The 22,723-nt window shown below is 46.6% G+C and overlaps 2 protein-coding genes and 1 long non-coding RNA gene across 3 annotated transcripts; all 3 read right to left on the bottom strand.

Moving 5' to 3' along the window:
* Positions 1–2,441: 2,441 nt before the first annotated feature.
* Hoxd1 (homeobox D1) lies at positions 2,442–3,779 on the bottom strand. Its single transcript, XM_026405655.2, has 2 exons — positions 3,128–3,779; positions 2,442–2,782 (listed from the first exon to the last, which is right to left on the bottom strand). The coding sequence occupies exons 1-2, from the start codon at positions 3,777–3,779 to the stop codon at positions 2,442–2,444; spliced, it is 993 nt and encodes a 330-aa protein (XP_026261440.2).
* Positions 3,780–11,512: 7,733 nt separating this feature from the next.
* On the bottom strand, positions 11,513–12,844 carry LOC144254931 (uncharacterized). Its single transcript, XR_013343642.1, has 3 exons — positions 12,783–12,844; positions 11,972–12,329; positions 11,513–11,755 (listed from the first exon to the last, which is right to left on the bottom strand). It is a non-coding gene; the product is annotated as an uncharacterized LOC144254931 (long non-coding RNA).
* Positions 12,845–17,907: 5,063 nt separating this feature from the next.
* Hoxd3 (homeobox D3) lies at positions 17,908–21,407 on the bottom strand. The gene is made up of 2 exons (XM_026405642.2): positions 20,847–21,407; positions 17,908–18,684 (listed from the first exon to the last, which is right to left on the bottom strand). Exons 1-2 carry the CDS (start codon positions 21,385–21,387, stop codon positions 17,927–17,929), a joined length of 1,299 nt encoding a protein of 432 aa, XP_026261427.1. The 5' UTR covers positions 21,388–21,407; the 3' UTR covers positions 17,908–17,926.
* Between the last annotated feature and the right edge of the window lie 1,316 nt (positions 21,408–22,723).

Genomic DNA, 22,723 nt, shown 5'->3' with positions numbered 1-22,723 from the left:
CTAGTTCCTCCCAATCTCCAGCCAGGACTCTTCTTAATACTGAATATAGCTGTATAGTGATCTGCATTGAGAAAGCTTTTAAGGATCCCTGGGGTTGGTCAAAAAATAGCTAATATTGGCCTGATTCACAAAACAGCATTATACGTACATCTAAATAGCCACCTTCCTCAAGGAAGACATCCATCAGGGCTGGTAAGTGCTAGTACTGGCTTCAAAAGGAAAAGCTTTATTTTCTCAGAGAAAGGGTGGTAGATTAAGGAAATGACCAAGCATGCTGGTATTTTTTTTTTTTTGTTTAGGTGTACATTTGAATGCTTATCAAAAAGGAAACATTGTCACGTCAAACACCACTGCAGGGGAAGCCCAGGAGGTGGCTGGAAAGGAGCAGATCACAGGTCTTTAAACAAGCCTTTTCAAATAGTTGCAGGGCTCAGAGGGGAGTTGTTGTTTTAAACCAGATCGGATTAGCATGAAGTTACTGAGGGACAGATAATGGAACAGAAGAATAATATTGGCAGACTTACATTTTAAGTGATGTCTTTCCATTTAAACAGCTGGGTTTGTTAGAGCTGATAATTTTATTTCAACTCTATTAGATTGTGGGTGCAGATGACAAGCATTTAAATATAATTTCAAAGTTCTAAGACAACTAATCATGTTACTGTTTTATAGGAAAAGTCATCCTCCACTATTCTGTAGACATCTAAAGTATTAGATTTGAGGCACTGCTCTGGAATCTAGAAATCTAGCTAAAAGGAGAGCTGAGGTTTTTATCTCCCTTGTTTGGGCCTTTAAGCCTTTCTATTGAATTAACTATTCAGAGTTTAAAGATACAAACTGGTGAAAATGACCTAACAATCGTCTCAAGTATCCACTTGCTTTTGGGTCTTGGCATTGTTGTTTCTTCTTTCTTCCTTTTCTCCTTCTTCTTCATAGTTCTGTGATGTTACACAAAAGTCTGGTCATCAGTGACTTTAGGGATGAGAACTGTGGGGCCAACTTAAAATAAGATTAGAGGGTTTTTTGGTTTGCTTATTGATATACCCTCCTGTCAACTTTCAGATTCTGTTTGTACCTCTTGCGAAAAATTGAAAATATTTCATTTTTAAAAAATAGAAAGGCACCCCCTGTGCTCTCTCTTAACCTGGGTTACAGGAAGTAGTAGAATGTGCTAACTACTGGCCTCTCCCAGCCTTCTTTCTAATTCTGGACTTTGGAAATGGGAATTCAGCCACTAAGTACTTTTTGATGTGCAGCTGTCTTTCTCAGAGAGCATTAACCAAGACAGTGTCTTCAGGTCTCCTTTCTTCTTCCTCTGTGAGGAAAGAAGAAAAAGGAACAGAGCTCCCTGAAGTATCTCCCTGGCTTCACAACAACCCCATAGTGGGCACCTAACCTTTGAGTTAGTGTGCAGTCCACATGCCTGCCATGAAAACTAAGGTACTTAAGCAAAGTATTTCCTTATTTACTTGGATATTTGGCAGAGTTTTCTCCCTTAATTAATAATTCACCATAATTTGCTGTGTGTGCTCCACGTGTAAGCATGGTTATTTTAAAAAGTTGTCAACATAAACATTCCCATAGCAGAATCAAGGAATTACAAATAGAAGAAACTGAATCGACTTCAAAGAAAAAATCAGGATGAAAAGGGTGTAAAGAAAAGCAGAGTACTTGATTCTGTAATTTTTATTACAAAACAAAGTTCAAACCCTTTACATGCTGACATTAAATGTGAAATAGAAGTTCATCACAAGCAAACCTTTTTAAAAAATATACATACTGTATATATTTACATTCAAGTTTGAATAAATGATGTCAAGGTGTAGTTCAGGTTCTAATCTTCACCCACTGTGTAGATTTGTTTAACTACAAACTAAATAGCGATTGTATCTTCACTCAGGCACATGGAGAGGTAGAAACTGCTTTTTAAAAGAAAAAAAAAAACTGGAGTGCAAATGTAAAGATCATCATTGAAGCAGCTGAGCTACAACAAGGAGACCCTAACTGGCTTTGGTCATTCAAGAAGCTGAATATATGTAGCCTGTCCTTTAAATTAAACTAGAAAAACATTAGGAAGATGCACTTCTGAGTACATCAAAGGGTTGACAGAACTCACAATTGAATGGCCTGCCACCCTGCACCCAAACCTTGCATATGATTAATTTAGGCAACATAGCAGTGGAGCTGGGCTGGCAGCTGGGCATCTTTTCCCTGATAAGATATAAATAAGATGCAAACAAGTTGCTTAAGAGACATCAAATATCTGTATACACACCGCCTGGAATTCAGAAGCCAACTAAGGTATTTCCTTTCCCAAGTGAAATCTCTATTAATTTTTGCCCATACCTGCCTCCATCCCAAACTGAGCTCTAAGTCTATATAGAGGTGGGGGCACCCCATGACTTCTGCTGGCCAAGACTCCTTAGACTCAAGACTGGACCTCATGAAGGCTCTTGGGCCTGAGAAGGGCTCCCGGGGCTCCTGCCAGACTTTGTGGGGCTTGTTCCGGTTCTTGAGAGGGGGAGTTGGAGGGAGGCCACAGAGGTGGCTGTGGCCAGAAGCCCTTCTCGTTCCCTTTTCTTCTGTTTCATCCTGCGGTTCTGAAACCAGATTTTGACTTGAGTGTCATTGAGCTGCAAGCAGTTGGCTATCTCGATGCGTCGAGCTCGAGTTAAGTATTTATTGAAATGAAACTCTTTCTCCAGTTCTGTCAGTTGTTTGGTGCTGAAATTCGTGCGGACAGTGCTGGAGGGGCTAGCGGCTCCGTACTCAGCGAGTTTGCCTGCAACGTAAAGACAAGGCGTTAGCAGGGAGGGCAGAGGATGCAAAGACTCCGGCTAGCAGTGGGGCTAGAGTTAGAATTCAAAGTCATAGTGCACTCCTCCTGGTCTCTATGAACACAGTTGTGCCAGGAGAAATACTCCACAAAGAGCTCCTTCCTCTAATATTCTCAAAGCCCCGCACATTTTCTGAGCCTGGGCGCTCTTAATGAAATTGGCCCGTTTTAGAGAGGCATCAGAACGTATTTCCGATGGGAGGCACCGCCGCAAAACGCTCCCAACTCAGTTCCGCGGGGGAGGCTCTTACCCCAGCCCCAAGTGCCTCCATCCAGCGCCCAGCGACTTACTTTTCTTAGGGGCGTTCCTCTTCACTTTCATCCACTCGAACGTGCTGAAGGCGGCCGGGAGGCCAGAGGTGGGAGAGACGGACTTGGGATAGGCGCCCTGGGCTGGGGACGCAGAGTGGAAGGCCCTAGGGTGGCCATCGGCTGGCTCTTTGAGACAGGCGGGGAAGGGGCCAGGCTCGCTGAAGGGCGCGTAATCCACCTGTCTGCTGAGGAGAAGGGAGCCTCCACGGGAGAACACCGCCGAGGTGGCGTAGTGGACGTGCGCCCCGCCATCGTCGGCCGTTCGCCCGAGAGCGCCTGGGAAGTCGTAGGCGGGCCCGGGCCCCAGAAAGCCGTAGTCCGCGCCCCTGGCCGTCGCAGCGGCAGGTGCAGTGCCAGGCTCGTATGCACCCTCCAAGGTGCACGGCGCGTACCTGGGCGCAGTAGGGGACGGCGCGGGAGGCTGAGCTGGGGCGGCTGGGGGCGAAGGCGTGGGTCGGGCAGCGGCCAGGGGCAAGCAGCTGACAAACGCGCCGTCGCCGCTGCTCAACGGGAAAGCGGGCTGCTGGGCCACGGGTCGGGCGTCGGCGCGGCAGAACTTGGGTGCGAAAGTGAGCACGTCGCTACCGACCCCACTGCCGCCGCACGACACGTACTCCAGGTAGGAGTTCATGGTTCCAGCACACTGTCCTGAGGAGTCAGGCCAGGATCCGGGTGAGGAACCCAGCAGACGCCGGGCAGGATCGCCGCCGTCTGCGTCTCTCCGCCTCTTCTTTCTACCCGAGCTGCCCTCGCCGAGCCATGGCGAGCGAATCGGAGGTAAATAGTGGCCTAATATACTAGCCGGGGCGGCCACGTGGCACTGGCTGGCCAATGGGCGCCTTCTCCGCACGGCTCGAGTTCCGACAGGCGCGGCTCCCTGCGCCTGCCCTGCATCCAACTTCGCCCAACCAGCCAGGGGCCGCTGCCCATCGCCCCCAGCCCCAGGGAGAGCCGGCAAGGCTGTGGGGCTGCTTGTGGAAGGGCGGGGCGCCTGCTCCCAGACAGGTATTGGGCGAGGTAGGGGGAGGGAGGCAGGACTGGCCGCTCTGGAGAGGGCCAGGGTTGGAGCGGGTGAGAGCTTGTTCTTCTGGATTGTGGGAGACTCTACTCTCGGGTGTGGATTGTAGGTGCCGCTGTGTGGAAGGGGTTAAATGGGAACGTGACTTTCGGCCTGTGGGACTGCTCTCAGCCCTTCCCCAAGGAAGGTAACATTACTTTCTACCCCTTTTCCTCGTCCCATGCTCTTTCGGTTTTCTTGACACTGGTGTTATCCCTCTCCAAAACCTGGAGCAGATGTTTGGTTTTCCCTCTTTTTCGCCTTGGTCGACTCATGGGACTTCCAGCTGTAGGTGCAGAGGAAATCTTCACTTTTTGACTAAGAGTTCTTTTCACGTTGCGTTGCAGCATTCCCTTCAGCTTCCTCCAGCCCTTTCAACTTGTGACAGCCTGATAAGGGCACATATAGTAGTGCCAGGTTTGGGTATGGACAGAAAATAAAGTTTCCGACTTGTAGGTCGTCACAATAAAGAATCACCCTTGTGGGGGACCGCTTCTTGTGCACCTCTTTGGGAGGCTGGCACATGCACTGTGCTGCTCAGGCTTTCAATGAGGCTCTTGGCTCAAGGGCGTAAAGGTTTCCCAGGGACAGGTCAGAGCTCAGAGGTTTGGATGGGCTTGTATCTTGAAGCAATTAAAGCTTCTGTTCCATCAGATAAGTGCTGCGTTGTCTCTTGCGAGTGAAATCTGAGGGCTTGCAATGTTAATGGGCTCACATCTTTCCCTTGATAATATGGTTTTGTTTACTGAGTGTAGAGAGACGGGAAATAAAAGGGCAATTGGCACAGGAAACCAAGAGTAGAAGAGTTACAAAGAGAAGCTTTACATTGACAAACTTTCCAACTTCCTTGAGCATTTTTAAAAATGTGTTCTTCTTTGGGGCTGTGGGAAATTAAGTTAAATAAACAAATAAAGGTTATTTGCACACATTACTAATGAAAGAGGATGGTTTCTTAAAACCTTGTATGAATGAGAACTCTAAAGAGCCTACTCTTAGCTTACTCAAGTACCCTTGAGTACTTGATCTATTATAGCCTCTAAGTTATGGTGAACGAGGTTTTATTATTGTTTTACTGATCCACTTGTCATCAAAGAGTGATTTACCCTTGCCCAAAATTCCATTTTGAGGCAGTTTGAAGAATTGAAGCCATGACAATCCAGGGAGCCAGTTTCTTACAAGTCTACAGGATGTAGACTTGTGAATAAACAAAGCCACACCAAAATGTAGATGCTGGTGAGGTTGAAGAGTCTCCAGGTTAAGTGCAGGATGGACAGACACCCAAGGGTGAGCACAAAACTTAAGGGATCTGGGTTCCTGCAGTGCTGTAGTTCTTGGGTTTGATTGAAAAATGGAGTCCTATGCTGAAAAATAGCTTTCAACCTTGAACTAGCCACACTATTTCCCTGAAGGAAGCACAATTTTGGAGATTTAGTGAGTAGAAAGTGTACTAAAAGAGTTTTTTTTTTAACTTTTTTGTTTTCACAGCTGTGGTGAGAGTGGGGAGTCAGGAGTGGGGTTTAAAGTAAGAGTTGATATTTGTTCAGACCCAGTCAGCAGTTCCCAGATAATACCATACAAACAGTTACATTCTGATTATCATTCTTGCTACTCTCTTTAATCTCTGAGTCCCTGGCATATCTGACACCTCAGGGCTCAGAGTTGCCATCTCCATTCCTGGATAGGTTCTTGACTTACTCAAGAAGTCCAGATGCTAGTCCTCTCATACCATGATTCAATACATGTTTGCCAACTAAGGTTAGGCAGGAAGTGGGGTGGGAGGAAATACTCTCAAACCAATGAATCAAAAGATTCATTTTTGATATAGGTCTTACCTCTACTATAAATCTACTCCAGAAGAATCTCTTTTGTATGTGTTCTGGGAATTGAACCTGGGGTTTCACACATGCTGGTCAAGTGCTCTGCCATGGAGCTATGTCTCCAGCCCATATTCCAGAAGAAACAATCTTTAATTCTCTCAAAAGAGATTGGGAGATAGTATTGGGGGAAATGTATATAGGAATGTGAATATAGGGTATTTTGAGTAACTTTAGAGTTTGTCTTAGATGTTCACAGTGTATGAGGAAAATGTCTTATTAATTTTAATACTTGTTCAAGCCATGATTTCCCAAGGGTTACTTCTCTTCTGGGTCCTAATGGTGTGAGTTCTCTGTGGGAGGTGATAGCAGAGGAGCCTGACTGCCAGGTTGTGTTTGATGTAGGAATGCTTTGAAATCTCTCCTATCCTGCTCATCAGAGCAGCCACACCTTACTCATTACATACCCCCTCCATGCCTACATTTCTCTCATTCTAATAGCAAATTTCTTTTCTACAGACAGAAGTGATGGAAGGTGGCAACCTAGTCTCATGTGTGTTTAAAGTTGTTCCTAACCAGCCCCTGGCAATTCCCTTCCACAAGACTACTGGGCTACCCCTTGGAGTCATGAGCACAAACCCTTGGCTCCACAACCCCAAAACATAGAAGGTCTTTTGCCTGTTAGGGTAAATATGGGTGGAGGGTCTTTTTTCTTCTGACAGATAAAAGGAAATGAGATTAAGATGCAGGTCTCTGTAGCACTTTTCAGACATCTGAGGATAGAGGTGGGGATAAAAGGAGTCCTAAGGACAAGAATTCTAAACCAATTAGAAGTTTATTAATAACACAACCTTCTCTGAGGAAAACACTTTAGAGTGATGTGCCTTTATAGAGCTTTATAGATGAAAGACTCAAGGGTCAAGCTAGTGTTTGACATACAGTAAGCACTCAATGAGTGTTTCTTGGACAGAAATAAAGAATGGACACAGTAGTATGCTTTACCATGACTGAAACTGGCTAAAGGATATCCTTGGATTATTGACTCCTAAAACCACTTTAGTGGGTAGGAATCACCACAGAAGCTTGTTTAAAAGTGCAGATTCCTTGGCCACTCCCAGAGATTTTAATCCAATAGGTCTGACTCAGGAATCTTTATTTTTAACAAGCCTCTTGAAGGATATTCAGCAAGGTTATTTGGAACCACATTTTGCAATTTTCTGCTTTGGGAGTTGGAGGGATGCAGTATGGTGAGAAAGGAGATGTTTGTGTGGGAAGAACCATGAATAGTGAAAACTCATGGCTAGCTAATGCATGAGTATATCTGTAAAGTATTCAGAAAGCTGTAGAATGGCAGGGCAGAGAGAGAGGTCAATGTCAAGGGTAAACTTTGGTCCAAATGGGCTAAGGTTTCAGAAAATTTATCCTGAAGTTGCAGTCTATAGGTATTTCCCAAGTTTTATTGACCAAACAGTGCTTTGCAGAGACTGGGCTCACTTCTGCTTCTTGCCATGTCTCTGGCTTGCCTTTGATAATACCAGTGATGGGGGGGGAGTAAAAAAACAATGTCTCTTTCAGTCTCACCAGAGAAAAATTAGAGGTTCTGAAGCAATGGCAAGAGGGAAGGAGTGAGAATGGTGGTCTTCTACTCTCATTTTCTTTCATTTCTCACTCAACCCTCATTTCTTCCATCTCTCTCATCTGGCAGGTACATTTGAGCCCCAGGGATACAGAAGGGGTAAAATGTCTTTGGGCCTAAGAATTAATTCTTGTTCTGGTTAAAGGCTGATCTTTCACAGTCTAAGGTGGCAAAGGTAAAAGGCACATTAAAGATAAACTACATCAAACTCTTGATTTTAGAGAGGTAGTCACTTTACTCAGAAGTTAGAAGGCACTGCCATCCTGCCAAAAATAAGGGAGTTTTGATTCTCTACAATCTATTGCCTTTCTACATCCTGCAAAGAGGAAGAAGTAAGGCAGGCATTCCTCTGTTCTGTGGCAGGCCTTAATCTGAGCAAACAGGACAGTATTAAAGGAATCATCCTTATTTCTGGGAGACCACACAGTAGGGCTGACTGAGAGGCCTACTGCCCTCCCTTTGGGATTTGTTTGCTAAACCCCCACCCTAGACTTCAGTACTTCTACCCTGAGTCTTCTACAAGACAAGTCAGACATAGACCTGGGTCTCCACCCTCTCCACCACCAAGCAAGGGTAAAATAGATCCCCTTTTCTATTGAGTTTGACCAGCATCAGGGACCTGGAAGGACAAAACAAGAGGTGTCCCAAGATTAATTTCAATGAATAGAGCAAGTACAGAAAAGACATATATGAAAATGCACAGGCATACCCAAGTCAGTTATACTTGTACTAATCATTTACAATTTGTTCTTGTGTCTTTAAAATAGGTAATAAATCCACATTTATATGGTTCAAAATTCAAAGGAGTATGCTGTAAAAAGTCCTTCTCCCACCCTTGACCCTAGCTGTCTAGTTCACCTTCACATCAGTAACCAATTGTCTTAATTTCATGTGTATCTTTCCAGAGATACTTTACATCTGAACAGTTCATCTCCCCCACAGTTTTTTACACAAATGTAACATGATAAACAGATTCTATAACACATGCTTTTTCCCCTATAGTATCTTGAAAATCCCATATAAATACATACAGAACTTCCTGGCTGATTTTACGACTTCATCCTGTTCTACTATACACCTGCCACAATTTATTTAGCCAGTCCCTGCTGATGGGCACTTAGCTTGTTTTCAACCTTTCACTATTACAAGCACTTATTCAAGCTTCTACCTATTAGAAAAATTCCCCATAAGTGAAATTACTAAGTCAAAGGGTATGTACACTAGCAATTCATTTTGCCAAACTGTTCTCCTTTAAAATGAATCAGTTTATATTTCTAACAGTAACTTGTGAGAGTTGGTTTCCTCACACCCTTACCTAACAGTGGAATATTATGGTTTATTTTTTATAACCTGATAACTGGAAAAGAGTAACTTTTAGGCACTCTTAGAGCATCTCCCAGAATGTCATTCTTCCTTATCTTTTTAGTTCTATTTTACCAACAGTAGTATATTGACACAGAAAAGGTAAACAGCATGTCACATCCAATGTAAATAGTCAAGGCCAGATGTCCAAAATTCTTTCCTATACTATTCTGTTCCATATAGGGATTAAGGAGGTTCAAAGAGAGGGGGTGACTTCTAGTATCACCTCTAGACATATGACATAAAAAGCACAAAAGCTTTTTGACATTGGCTAAGAGGTTTCCTCTTAGTGATCTGATACCAAGAATAAATTTCTGTAGGAATCCTCCTAAGAATACCCTTGTGGAAGCAGAGGGACTCTGATTAGCAGTCCAATGTGATCTAGCCCTAACCATTATCTTAGATTCAATATCTGGGAAGCAGTAGGGTGGTGGTGTAGTTTTTAATTTCCCTGAGACTTATTTATATCTGACCACCCAGGATCTAAGTATTGATCAGCATGAAGTAGGATGTTTCCCCTAGGTTTTAGCTTTATATAAGATACTCACTTGGACCTGGTAAAGATGATACCCCCCACCACACATACACTTCTAATAATAAACCTATGAGGTTAGATATCTTTATTGACTGCTTCACTGATGAATCTGAAGTCCAGAAAGATTAAGTGGATTGCTTAGGGTCACACTATGTATCAGTAGCAAGGCTGGAAATACAATGTAGACCTGAAACTGAACTCCTTAGATTCCCTTGCAGTCTCTTCCCCCTCTGTTCATTCTGGTGAATATCCTGACTTCCAAATCAGACCCTCAAAACAGAAAACTAGGAATTAACATCTACAGCTCCTCTTTTACTCCTCCAACTGATCAACAAGCCTTGTGAGTTCTATCTCCCTTCAGTTTTATTATATTAATTCCTCTGTACTGGAATATATCAACAGCATCCTTATTTGTTCTTCTTGCCTTCTGTCCTTTTTCCAATCAAATACAATACCCCCAAAGAGTTAGCTTTCAATATAGATAACATGTCCCAGCTTAAAACCTTCCCTGGTTATCTAGAGTAGATCCAGACTCCTCTAATGAACCTCTTTTCAATCAGAACTACTCTCCTTGTTCTAAGTCCAGATCCTGTTCTTTTTTTCCCTCTTCATTTTTGCTTGAGTTGCTTTCTCTGCCTAGCATGCTCTTCCCTCCTAGGCCTGAAAAACTCAGTCTTTAAGGGGAACCTCAATTCACCTCTTCTGAGTAGTCTTTTTGACACTACAGTACTGTTAGTGGTTTCTTTTCTTTATTTCAGGATCAGTTTGAGCACATTTGTTAAAGCACCTATTACATTGGTTTGTTTTGTTTGGGTGGGTTTTTTTGAGGTTCTGTGGTAATGGGGATCTAACTTAGGACCTTCTGCATGCTAGGTAAATGCTCTACCACAATGCTACACCCCCAGCCCTATGACATTATTGTAGGATTATTTCTCTGTTACTAGACTGGGGGGTGCAAACCATTAATGACTCAACTTTGTATTGCAGAGCCCAGCACAGGGCACACAAGACCTGTTCAGTGGTTTTGCTGAAAGGCAGGGGGAAAGAGACAGACTGAACCAAGAACTGCAAGACCAGTGTTTTCATTGCTCAGTGATATCCGGATACTGTGTAAAGCTTAATGCTTCAGATAGTCAGATGTGACAGGAATGGTGGTGCATGACTATACTCCCAGTTACTCAAGAGGCTGAGGGAGGAGGATGGAAAGTTTAGGCCAGCCTTGGTGACTTAATGAGGCCCTAAGCAACTCAGCAAAACCCTGTCTCAAAATTTTAAAAAAGGGTGTGTGTGTGTGTGTGTGTGTGTGTGTGTGTGTGGTGTATGTATGTATGTGTGTGTGCACTAGGGAAGTAGCTCCACTGTAAAGCCCCCTGGGTTCAATCCCCAGTTAAAAAAAAAAAAAAAAAACTGTTGTCACCCAGCAAAAAGAGTGACTTGGCCAGAACTTTTGTATCTTTTACAAAGATGACATGTGGCACTCTATAAGGGGTATAAGAATACTTCACCACCTACTCCCCCTAGACCCCCCTTCTTGCAAACAGCTGTAAAGTTAATGACTGCCCCCTGAAATGTCCAGTCAATTCGTATATGGTGCTTCTAAAATGAACCTAAGAGAACTGAACTAAAAATACTCAAGAGTCTACCTTAGTGTAGAAAAAGGAGACCTTTCATTGTATCTGGTGTTGTGTTTTAATTGTTATTTTAAATGGCATTCAAGTTTATCCCAAGTTCAACAATGGTCTTGTTACCCTACTTCCTCCCACTCAAGTACTCCTACAAGCAAACAGAAACTTTTAAACAAGAGTCTGCAAAAAACCTTCTGACCCTTTGGGATTTTTCTTGTACTGCCTTCAGAGATGGTTTCGTCCCTTTCTTGGGAGAAAGCAGCTTGTAAGGGCTTCTGTCGCTGGGGCAAGCAGTGGGTGGAGAGGAGCTGGGGGAATGCAGGGTGTGTGTGTGTGGGGGGGGGGGTGCGAATAAGTCGCCAGGCGCCCGGAGTAGCTCGAGGGCGGGGCTGGCGGGCGGTAGCTCGGGTCCCCGGAGTGCAGATCCCGCTGCCCCGTCTGCACCGCTCCCCGGTGGGCGGGCGCGCGATGGGTCTCGCCCTCCGTTAGCGCTCAGCCCGCGCGCCTGCGTCTCCCCAGCTTGCGGTTTCTGGTCGGCTCCCAGCTGGCCCAGACTTGCTCAGAAATAGGAGGAACCGCTGTCGAGCGAAAAGTGCACACCGGGTGATTGATGAACTCTTAATAGGACTAACCTCTCCCGCCCCCCACCCTGGAGACACACACACACACACACACACACACACACACACACACACACACACACACACACACTCTGAAATCCACCCAGCCCCTTCCCGGGCCTCATCACGGGCGATAGGGGACGCGGCCGCCAGCGGGTAGGGTGATTAACTCACCGTTTGTCTTCCTGAAAGTGTTCCAGGTGGATTCAGGACCTCCACCCCCCAGCCCGCGCGCGCGCGCACGTCACGTGCAGCGCGGTCCAAGCGGGCTTTGTGCGGCGCGCGGGCCAAACCGCCCAGCCACCCCGGCCTGCTGCGCCTATTGTTCCCCGCGGGGGACCGAGGAATGCTCTGACTCGGGGTCCGCACCAGTCCCCTCCTTGTGATGTCTCCAGGTCCAGAAGATGGGTCGGGGCTTCCTTTGTGTGTTCTCTGCGGCCACTGGCACGGCGTCGTCACTGCCCCAAGGGAGCAGGGACGTTGGTGCCAGCTCCCTAGAGCACCGCTTGTCCGACCCCGTCCCCGCGTGGCCCTGGTGAAGGAGATAGGGAGGGCTATGGGATTTGTAGGGAGGCGCTGTGAACAATAGAGCCATTAGAAGGCCTTCTCCCATCTCCTCACAAGCCAGGGACGCTCTTCTCCCCACCTAGCCCAATAGGCCCTCCTGGCCTGGATTTAAGCCCTGATTCTCGGGCAAAAACATTCCATCTACCAGAGCTTTCCATGAATCCTGATTTAAACTAAGATCTCCTCCTCCCCTGGCCCTCACTAATATTAAAACCGCACTTCTTTTGTGCTTTTCCCATATCTTTTTCTTACATAAAAATGAGCCAGATAGCTATGGCAACTTGTCAAGTATATTTTGTTATGGGCTTTGAGTGTAACTCAGTGTCAAAATGCAACCTGGGTTTAATCCCCACAACCAATAAATGAAAAAATATATATTTTGTCACAAAATCTAGACCAAGAGGACACATGTTCCTACCTCATAGATGTCCTGGGAACCCCTCACCCACCTCTGCTACTGCAAGGTACTGAACATTTGGCTCTTCATGTGTGGAAACCTTTTGTTTTTCTTCACACTGGATCTGTCCTAAAAATGGATCTTTGAACTTTACAACTTGCCAAGGTGGGTGTGAGACCTGAGAGAACTGCTTAAAAATAGGCTTCATGCCATTTATACAAGTTCATTTGACACCAACCTTGAACCCCAGGAAATATGGACATTTGTGGCTAGAGTAGAAAACAAGGTTACAATAGAAATAAGGTTCCATCCTCCGGGTTCACCTTTCTGTTCACCATCCTCCACAGCACCAGGAATGCAGTAAATGCAGGGGATTCATCTGCCCAGTCTTTCTCTCTCCATCTGGGCTTTCTCCAATTGAAATCTGTGAGAGCCAACACTCAAAGATGGGAAGGACTGGGCTGCGGACAACCCAACCTAAGTTTCCTAAGTGTCTCATGGGTCTAGGAATAGGTATGCTTACCAAGGCCCTAAATATATGCTCTGAGAAGTTGCTGCGCCCAGGAGTAATTGGGCTATAAGTCTCTGGGGACTGGAGCTTTCTACCTTTCATCTTGCCTACTCATAAACTTCTCTTCTCCCCATTTTATTTTCTTTCAGTTCCTGAAAGAAGGATCAAATGCCAAGAACTCCCACATGAAGAGGACCTTCCCAGATCTGTAACTGGGATTAGCCACTTCTTGAATTCAGCAAGAAGTTTCAGCTAACTCTCAGGATAAAGCCAAAACATGCCTGTGACCGTCCCCCGGGTCAGGCAGAGGAGCACTTGTTACTAGAAAGAAAGCTTACTTCTTTGTTATTCAAACACACACCCACACATATCCTCTTCATCACTAATGAAAAGTCTCAACAGATGGAAAGCCTAAGCTCCCAAACCTGCAGGCTGAGATGATGCACTTCACTCAAGGGCAAGTCAGCTGGTCCAGACTGGGGGAGGAGAAGGGAGAAGTAACTAGTATAGGTAATCACTATCTCTTAATACTTCTTACAGATAGAAATTCGAAAAATCTTGTTCAGCAAGGTTAGCAGCCTCTGGAGCCTTGGAAACCAATTTGGCTGAAGTGTCTCTGATAGGGACTGGGCTTCAGGCTGCACCAAGGGGAACATACTTGTTATGTATTCTCTTTCTCTTTCTCTCACTGAAATCTTGTACAAAGAAATGGTATAAATGGATGGTTAGCTTAATGGTTCCATCAGAGGTGGATTTTTCTCTGTCAGTTCCCTGGATGAGGCTGAGGTCTGAAAGCCAAAAAACAGAGTATGTTCCTAATCACTCTTTCTTACCTCCTTACCAATGGCCTGGAGAGTAATCCTGGCCACTTTCTTCTGCAACTTCCCCAAACTCCTGAATAGATCAGTAAGGTCTGGACACACCACTCCAAACTGAGTACTGATTTTTTCCCCGTGGTTGCAAGGAAAGCTCTCCCTCCACCTAAGTCTCTTCCTCCACTCCCATTGGTAACAAGCCTTTCCATCTGCTTCACTGCTACCCGGCCTTAATTTACACTTGATTGCCTGGACAGAACAACCAGGAAGCTCAAACGACTGCCACCCTTCATCTACACCCGTAGGCCTAGGCTTGTAGCCCTGATCTCTTCCGATCTCAAGAAATCCCACAACCTCCCTGACCCCACCTTTCTCAATACGTTCTCTACAGTCAAAAGCAGAGCTGGCCAAGACCTTAGCGAAACACACATATCCTCCCCTTGGGCAAACGAGGTATACCCCCCAGAGGCCAATGCCCCGAGCAAACCCAACCCTTCCCCGCCTCCAGGCGTCGGCCAGCGCTGCTTATGTGTGGCCTCCTTCGCAGCAGAACCTGTAGGGAAGCTGCGCACATAATGGCGCGCCTGCTCCCCGCGGACGGAGCTGCTCAGGGCACCCTCAACACAGTGCTGGTCGGTGACGCCTCCAACAACCTCGATCCTTGGTGCGCTCCCATTTGCTCTTAGTCCACTCGTCTCTAGAGAGACAGGAACTGGGGTGGAGATTTCCTTCCCTGCCAACTTCCTCCTGCAGGTCCCGTTGCGGGTCCTCGGCAAGAGGAGAGGCCAGGGCCCAGGGCGCCATCGCCGGCCGAGCTCCCCTCCCCCACTATTCTTTCTTTGCTTCTGAGACCCGGGTGGGAGGAGGCAGGCGCCTCCGCGGATAGAGCAGCTATTGTGACCTTCCCTCTCAGAGCGGGAACCCAGCCGAGTGTGCACCGCCGGCGGTGGCGGGGGAGGAGGCTACTGTGTGCAAACCTGGGATGCAGAAAGGGTGGCACTGAGAAATGCATGAAGGTTTGCAACTCGGGCAATTGGACCCTTCAGAGAACGTACGGTTTTGTTTAGATTTGGGTCTTTCCTAACACTAATTGCAGGTTCAAGAGGAGCGGAATTTATGGCGAAGGCCAAGGCGGCTTGTTTATAATTTATGAAGTTTTAAATGGTTGTGCCGCGGGCCCAGCTCTAACCCGGGCGGGCGGCCGCATGGGAGCGCGCCCTCCCAGGACTCAACGCCTCCCCCAGCCTCTCAGAGCGACCGAGTGTTCCCCATCACATGACTCACACCAGGGACAGGAAAGGATGGAGTCTCAGGAACCTCCAGAGCCTGGAGATGGCCGCAGATTTAGTGAAAGGGAACCCCTGCACCCCCACCCCACATACTCAAAATGAGGGTCTCGGGAGGCTGTGGCTGCCTGGAGAGGGAGCCCGTATGTACCCCGCACTTCCTTGGAGCTTGAGTATGAGAGGAAGCTGTTGTCAGCCCAGCTAGACACCTTTTAAAGTCTAATCCATGAAACCCTAAGCCACAGATGACGCTTGGGGCTTTGCAGACACCCGCAGACTCAGCAGATACTCCTGCGGTAACACACCGCGCTGGAAAACGCCTGGAGCCATGATGCATTATGTATTTTTATTATTATTTATGGTAGGAAGACGAGATGAGGGAAAACCGGGCTGAATCTAAACAGCCTGACAATTCATCTATTTAATATTTAGCCAGTTAAGAAAGGTGGTTGTAATCCCTGCAAGGCAGCGAGCTTTTCTTTGATTTCCCTAATAGCTTAAAAAATAATTTCTTACAAGACAATTAGAAATTTTGCCTATGGATGCAAATTTCATATAAAACAATGTTAAATCTTGAAAATGGGTAAAATATGCCTTCGTTTGAAGTCATTTATTCTGTTGATACACTTCTACAACATATATACTTTAAACCCCGCTCAGATAAAGTGAAATTTAGCAAAAAGATATCCCCTCCCACCACAACCTAACATGCCATTTTAAAAACAGCACAAAGGAACAAAAAAACCTAAATATTATTTTGAACCATCATTACTTAGCGAAACACAAACATCCAAATAGAAACGATTGTTGTTCCACCAGAAGAAGTTAAATTATTTCCACACGATAGGAATTTCACCTCCTGTCACCGGGGATGTAGTAGGAGTTGCATTATTTGTCAAATCAAACAGAGATGCGTGGGCCGACTTTGCTGAAATACAAAAGAATTAAACCTTATCTGAATGCATTTTCCAAGTGCCCCCCTCCCATGGAATTGGGTGCAAATTGTCTGTCCCTAGCTTGAGCCACGCTAATATTTACAAAAACGGTTATAAATCTTTGAAGACATTTTGCCCCTTTTGTACAAAGAAACAGGAGTAAACAAGGTGTTTATACGTGTTATGTTCCATTAATGAAACTTTTATTACTTTACATCGTGGAGAACATTTGTTTTTCTTTAGAAATGAACTACAAACTACCACAAAGGAAAATTTTATGACAACACTTCTTAGAGAAAAAGCTTGGGTGCCTGTCTCCAAATGATCGGATTTTTCCCCATGCACCTTAGCTTTTTCAAAGTACAATTCTTCTTACAACTTCTCTTGTATCTTGTCTTTGATTGTCAGTTTTCTTTCAAAGTTTATTTTTTATTACTTAATGCAGAAAAATGAGCTCTGGCCTCTCTAATGTAACATTAGATTGTATCGAGAAAGAAGGTGGTAGAAACAGCAAAGCGGGCTCTGCTTTAGCAAAACCCTATCCCAGTCATCCCACCCAGAACATTTCTAGGTTTGCATTCTCAGATCCCCCCACCATATCAATAGCTGGAATGAAATAATGGAGTACCTCCCAGACCAACTGGTGCAGCAGATTCCAAATTAATAGAATGATGTTTTTCAAAGGGTCAGTCTTTCATAAAGCCTTCCACTGGGATTGTGTGAAAGATATAGGCAAAGTGATCTGCTTGCAAGTGTGTGTGATTAACACAGATACACTTCCAACTGAGAAAATTTTTTATTCTAAATATTTGTTCAAATAGTACCAGACAATTTGAAATCATTAAACTGTGTCGAGTGGTGAGGGCTGCGGCTGTTGAGAAATGGCTGTTGAGAAATGACTAACGGGTGTCATGCCATGCCACTGGGCTGCCTGACTCTACCCATGAAGGACAATTTGTGGTCTTAATCCTTTACATCAACTACAAACACCAGCCACGGTTACAACTGTTCAAAACTACTCTCTCAACTAGTTCAGACCAAGGGACTAAAGAGGTGAAATGTGGCCCCCATGGCCTGGGAGCGCGTTCCTAAGCTCGGCTGGAGAATTCTACAAATATACACATAAATACATTAAGACGAGGATAAATAATCAGGGAAACGAAATGACTCGCTTCAAATAATAAATACAGATCGTTTAGTCCGATGCAATCCTTACAGGATGGGAAGGAGCATATAAATTAAGGTCTCAGAAACTAAGCTAGACGCGGGCCAGGCCCAGGACTCTCCAGGCTCTAGTGCCTCTGCAGGGCGCGCCGCCGATGGGTCTCAGACTTACCTTCGGGGCACTATTACCAGATTAGAGTCCCTCGGTCCGCAGTATATGGCACTGTCAGGCTTATGGGGGGAGTATTCTTGCGGCTGATTTATGGCGAGTCACCCAAAGGAGGACGCGCACGGAGGGGAGGCCCGGTCACCTATGCCTCTGGCCGCTGATGGTTGGGCCAGAGCGGGAAAGGGGGATCTCCGAACTGCCCCCTGGGCCCCACTCGCCACCCCTCCCCACCACCACCAAAGCAAAAGAGGTAATTGCGCCGCGAATTCGGGCCCACGGCGACCGCTACAGATGTGTCAGTTTGGGGGCCTCGGGCAGGCGTCCCTGAGACGAGTGGTGGGCGGAGAGATCTGTGTAGGTGGGATGAGGGTCGCATGGTCCATGGTGGTGGTTGCCAGGAATTTGCGCGGCACAACTGTAGTCCACGCTGGCCGAAGATGGGTGCGAGAGGTGACCCAGATTGAAGACCGGCCCGGACGCGGGCGCCATGGAGTCGACGAAGTTGCCTCCCACATACACTGGGCTGCCCTGCAGGTTGGCGCTGGCAAAGCCGCCGCCGTTGCTCGCCATGGGGTGGGGCTCGAACTCGGGCGCCGCGTAGCGCTTCTGCTGTGGCAGGCAGCTGCTGAGCGGCGCCGTGTAGGCGGCCAGGCCATACATGTTGGGCTGCGATTTGGCGAAAGCGGGCGGGGAGGGTGCGTCGTAGGCCAGGCCAGGCACTGGCGGCAGCTGGCCAGAGTATGCCACATGGCCCGCGGCGCCGCCGAGCGGCGGGCTGCGCTCTGGGGACTGGCCGGCTGGCGAGTGCAGGATGCCCTTGGCCTTCTGGTCCTTCTTGTACTTCATGCGCCTGTTCTGGAACCAGATCTTGATCTGGCGTTCGGTGAGATTCAGCAGGTTGGCCATCTCCACGCGACGCGGCCGACACAAGTAGCGGTTGAAGTGGAATTCCTTTTCCAACTCCACCAGCTGAGCACTAGTATATGCCGTGCGCACCCGCTTGGACGCTGGGCCCGGCGGGCTCTTGTCCTCGCAGCTCTCTCCTAGACAAGGGAGGGAAAGAGAGTGGGCGCTGAGCGAGGGGATAAGGACCCTTTGGAATGGAGAGGGGTACTTCCCTGGCTTCATTTTCCTCCACTACTTCCTTCATTTCCAATCCTGGGGCGAATAAAGGACTGTGAGATTCCGAGGGGGAGCTCGCTTTTCCGCATCCAGGCCTACCTATCAGTCGCACCTGAAACCTCCATCCGCCTTCTGAGGTCCTATTCACTCGGCCCTCCCTTCCCACTCCATCCTAACCCATCATCTCCTCTCCACCCAAAGGCCATGAAGGACTTTAATGAGAGATTAGGAGCAGCTGGTAAGGCCTCCCCCGTGTTGAAGAAAGGCCAGACTTCTTTGAACACTCCTCCCACCCTCTGCTGCTCCTGGGGGTGGGGGGGATCTCCAGCCTGCCTTGCTTAGAGGCTGGCTCCTGGGCAAAGCACCCTGCGGGAGTAAATAATGGGAGCGGGGATCTTAATACCTCACTGTATCCCAGCTGCACCCAGAGATAAGGAGGTGATAATCCCACCCCCCCAAAGTACTAACATACTGCCCCAAAGTTTTAGAGGTCCCAAGACCAGGCTGGAAGCATTTGGAGCATGGCAGTGCTAGGTGCAGTGCCTGGACACTGGCTTCCACCACCCCTGCCACCTCTCAGCTGCTTGTCTACTCCCTCACTGGGAAGACAAATGGATTTCTCCTGGGAGGGAGGGCCTGAGCCTGAGCCTGAGCTGAGGAGGGAGGAGCAGAAGAAGGAGCTTACAGGCTGGAAGACACCTTCCCCCTAGCAGTAGCAGCCCTAGGGAGCAGCAGACCAACCAGAGACCTGATAACAAGCCACATCCCAGGGTTCAAACTAGCCCTGGACCTGGAAGCATGTTCATCTATCTAAAAATAAACCCTGTTAGAGAACACAAGGCCAGAACATTTCAGGAACCAACCAGTCTGAGCGGAAAAGGAGCAGGTGTCAGAGCTCCTGGCCATGCCCATCTTCTACATGCCCTGGATGGACCTAGAGAAAACCTCAGTTCCAGGGTCTTCCCTTTTAAGGAGTGAAATCCAAGGCTGCTCCTGTTTCCCAGAAATATCCTCTCCCCCTAGGACATGAGCTTCCTCATTATGGATTTGCTGGAATAGGAGAATTGGGCTGGGATAAGCCAAGTAGAATCTCTTGGCTTTGCCTTATAGGCCTAGAAATCAAGTGGATTCAAATCCACCACTTTACAGTTTTGTGGTCTTGGGCAAGTTGCATTTTGTCTAATGATTTCTTTATTTATAAAAAGAGAATGTTACCACATACCTATCCTCAAAGTATTCTTTGAAAACATTAGAGAATGCTTGCAAAGTACTTGGTGTGGTTTTTAACACTCTTTAGACATTAACTCATGTTAATTTAAAGGAGTAGGATTCATAGGATATGGACTACATAAACACCTGGACTTAGGAATCATAGTACCTGTCTACAATTTTTAATTTTCTTTTCTTTCTTCCTTCCTTCCTTCCTTTTTTTTTTTTTTTTTTTTTTTTGGTACCAGGGATTGGACACAGGAGTACATAACCCCTGATCCACATTACCAACCCTTTTAATTTTGAGGCAGATCTTGCTAAGTTGCTGAGGCTGGCTTTGAACTCTCAATCCTCCTGCCTCATTCTCTCAAATGGGATTACAGTGCCACCATGCTCAGCCCTTTCTTTCTTTTAAAATTGAGGCAGGGTCTCACTGTTGCCCAGGCTGGCCTCAAACTCCTGGGCTTAAGTGATTCTCCTGCTTCAGCCTCCCCAGTAGCTGGAACCTCAGGCAGGTGCCACAGCACCAGGCTCTGTCTTCAAAATTTAAAGAGATGTTGGATGGAAGTGGGTGGGAGCTGAGTTATAATCAGAAGCTCAGGAAAGCAGATAATTTGTCAGTATAAGAAAAAGCTCTTATTAATAAATATGAGACCTGTCCAGCAATGGCACTAGCAGCCCAGAGTGGAAGTGAGCACCTTGTCACTGCAAGGGTATGACCCCAATCATAAACATTAAAAGGAGTAGGATTTTGGACCTTGACCTCCAAGGTTGCACTTAAAAGTCCTGAGTCTCCTGGTTCCTAAGTGACTGGGGCTTCCTGGGGCCATTCTATAGGGGACCTGGTCTAGGGGTGGTCCCCTCAGAGAGCTACCTGCAGTGGCACAGCTGTTCTTCTGCTTGGAGTTCTGTCGAGACTCTTTCATCCAGGGAAAGATCTGCTTGCTGATGGTGGCTGAGGAACTAGAAGCATTGGGCCCACCCTTGGCCTTCTTAGCAGGAACTCCTCCTCCAGGATTGGTGGGTGAGGAAGGGGGCAGGGTGGGTGGTGGAGGTGGGGGTTGTGGGGGCTGCTGCTCTGAGTTCAGACCAGGAGGCTGACTGCCACCACCCCCACTCTGGCTGTTCCCAGTGCCAGGTCGCATGCAGCTGCCATTGAGTTCAGCCCCCTTGTGGCCTGGGGCTCGAAGAGGTGCAGAGTTCTGGATGGAGCAGGCAGAACCTGGATAATCAGTGTCCAGGGAGTTGGCAGCAGTAGGGGGTGGATAGGGCTGATGAGGGTTGCTGTAGCCATAAGTATCAGTGGCTTTGCTGTAACCATAGCTGCTGAAGAGTCCTGGGTTTTCATAGTATGCAGCCTTCTGCATGGTGCACTCCAGAAGCTCCAGGGCCTGCTGACCCTGCTCAAATAACATTGACTACCACTGTGTCCTTGGCCACCACTTCCAGTGTCTGCTGAATCCTGAGAGAGCTGGGCCAGGCCCCGGACTCCAGGTGACCTGACAAGAAGAAAAGTGAGAGGCCCCAGAGGAACTGTCATTGGCAAGACCAGTCAATATAGAAGGACTAGCCCAGGTTCTCTGCCTCCTACCCACTTTGTGTTGGAGGAATGGGCAAGGTTCTAAATCTGGGATTTACTTATTTGAGCCCTGGAAAAGTCTAAAGGAATTTCACCCAAATGTAAGAAAAGACCTTTTCTTCCTTTTAGTTCAACTCTAATCTAGGGAAGGGGCTTCCTCCCACCCCCAGATATAATTTTCTTTCTTCAACACTGTCAATTCAGGGGCTGGAGGTGTGGCTCAATTCAGCCTTTGAGCCTTCATGAAAATAAACCTATGGCCTCATACATTTTAATATCTCATTTAAACCCCTAAATTGTGAGCTTCTTGCAGGCAGGGACTGTGTCTCATTTATCTATGTAGTTATAACATCATCTCAATGCCTTGCATATGCTAACTGCAATAGATGCTTGTTGAATGAATGAGTGAATGAATGGGTGAATCAATCAGTCATTGGGTAATCTCTGTCTTTGTATGTTTGGTGCTAGGGATTAAACCCAAGGCCTTCTGCATGCTAAACAGGGCCCAACCGCCAAACTACACTACACCCCTAACCCATAATCCTAGTGTTTTAATGCACAAAAGAAGCCCTACAACACACTCAGGACTGTCAAAACCCTCCCCCAAAGTATGTTACCCACCTAGTTTCAAAATCACCACATCTTTCATGAAGACACAGATAATTCACTTTTTAATGACAGGGTGAGAATTCGCTCAATTAATTCTGTGGGTCAGCTCTGTGAGATCTATAATGCAGAAAGCTAGAAGATAAAAACCAAGAAGAGCACTTAAAGATTCCCAGACTTATTTTGAGGTTAAAAAACATTTATTTCCTTTTATCTACATTTTTCTAGACCTGATACAGTATGTTCCTACTACTTTTAAAGGGACACCATGGAAATGGTTAAAGGGTTTTAGAATTTTAAATGGATGTAGCATGGGTAAATGGAGAATAATTTATATTATAACTTTATCATATTTACCCTGGATCTATTCTATAAATAGATATAATTGACCTCTGCTCTGGATTATCTATTCCACCTACTTTTCACCCAGTCCACAACCAATAAGAGAACCTGTCATGGCATAATTGAATGGACCCAGAATTAGAAGAAGAAGAAGAAAAAAAAAAGAAGAAGGGAAAACACAAAACAAGAAAAAGTCTACCCCTTTTGTATCCCCTGACTTTTAA

This window comes from Urocitellus parryii, chromosome 1, assembly GCF_045843805.1.
Source record: "Urocitellus parryii isolate mUroPar1 chromosome 1, mUroPar1.hap1, whole genome shotgun sequence".
Taxonomy (NCBI): domain Eukaryota; kingdom Metazoa; phylum Chordata; class Mammalia; order Rodentia; family Sciuridae; genus Urocitellus; species Urocitellus parryii.
This window is presented reverse-complemented; position numbering and strand designations above follow the sequence as displayed.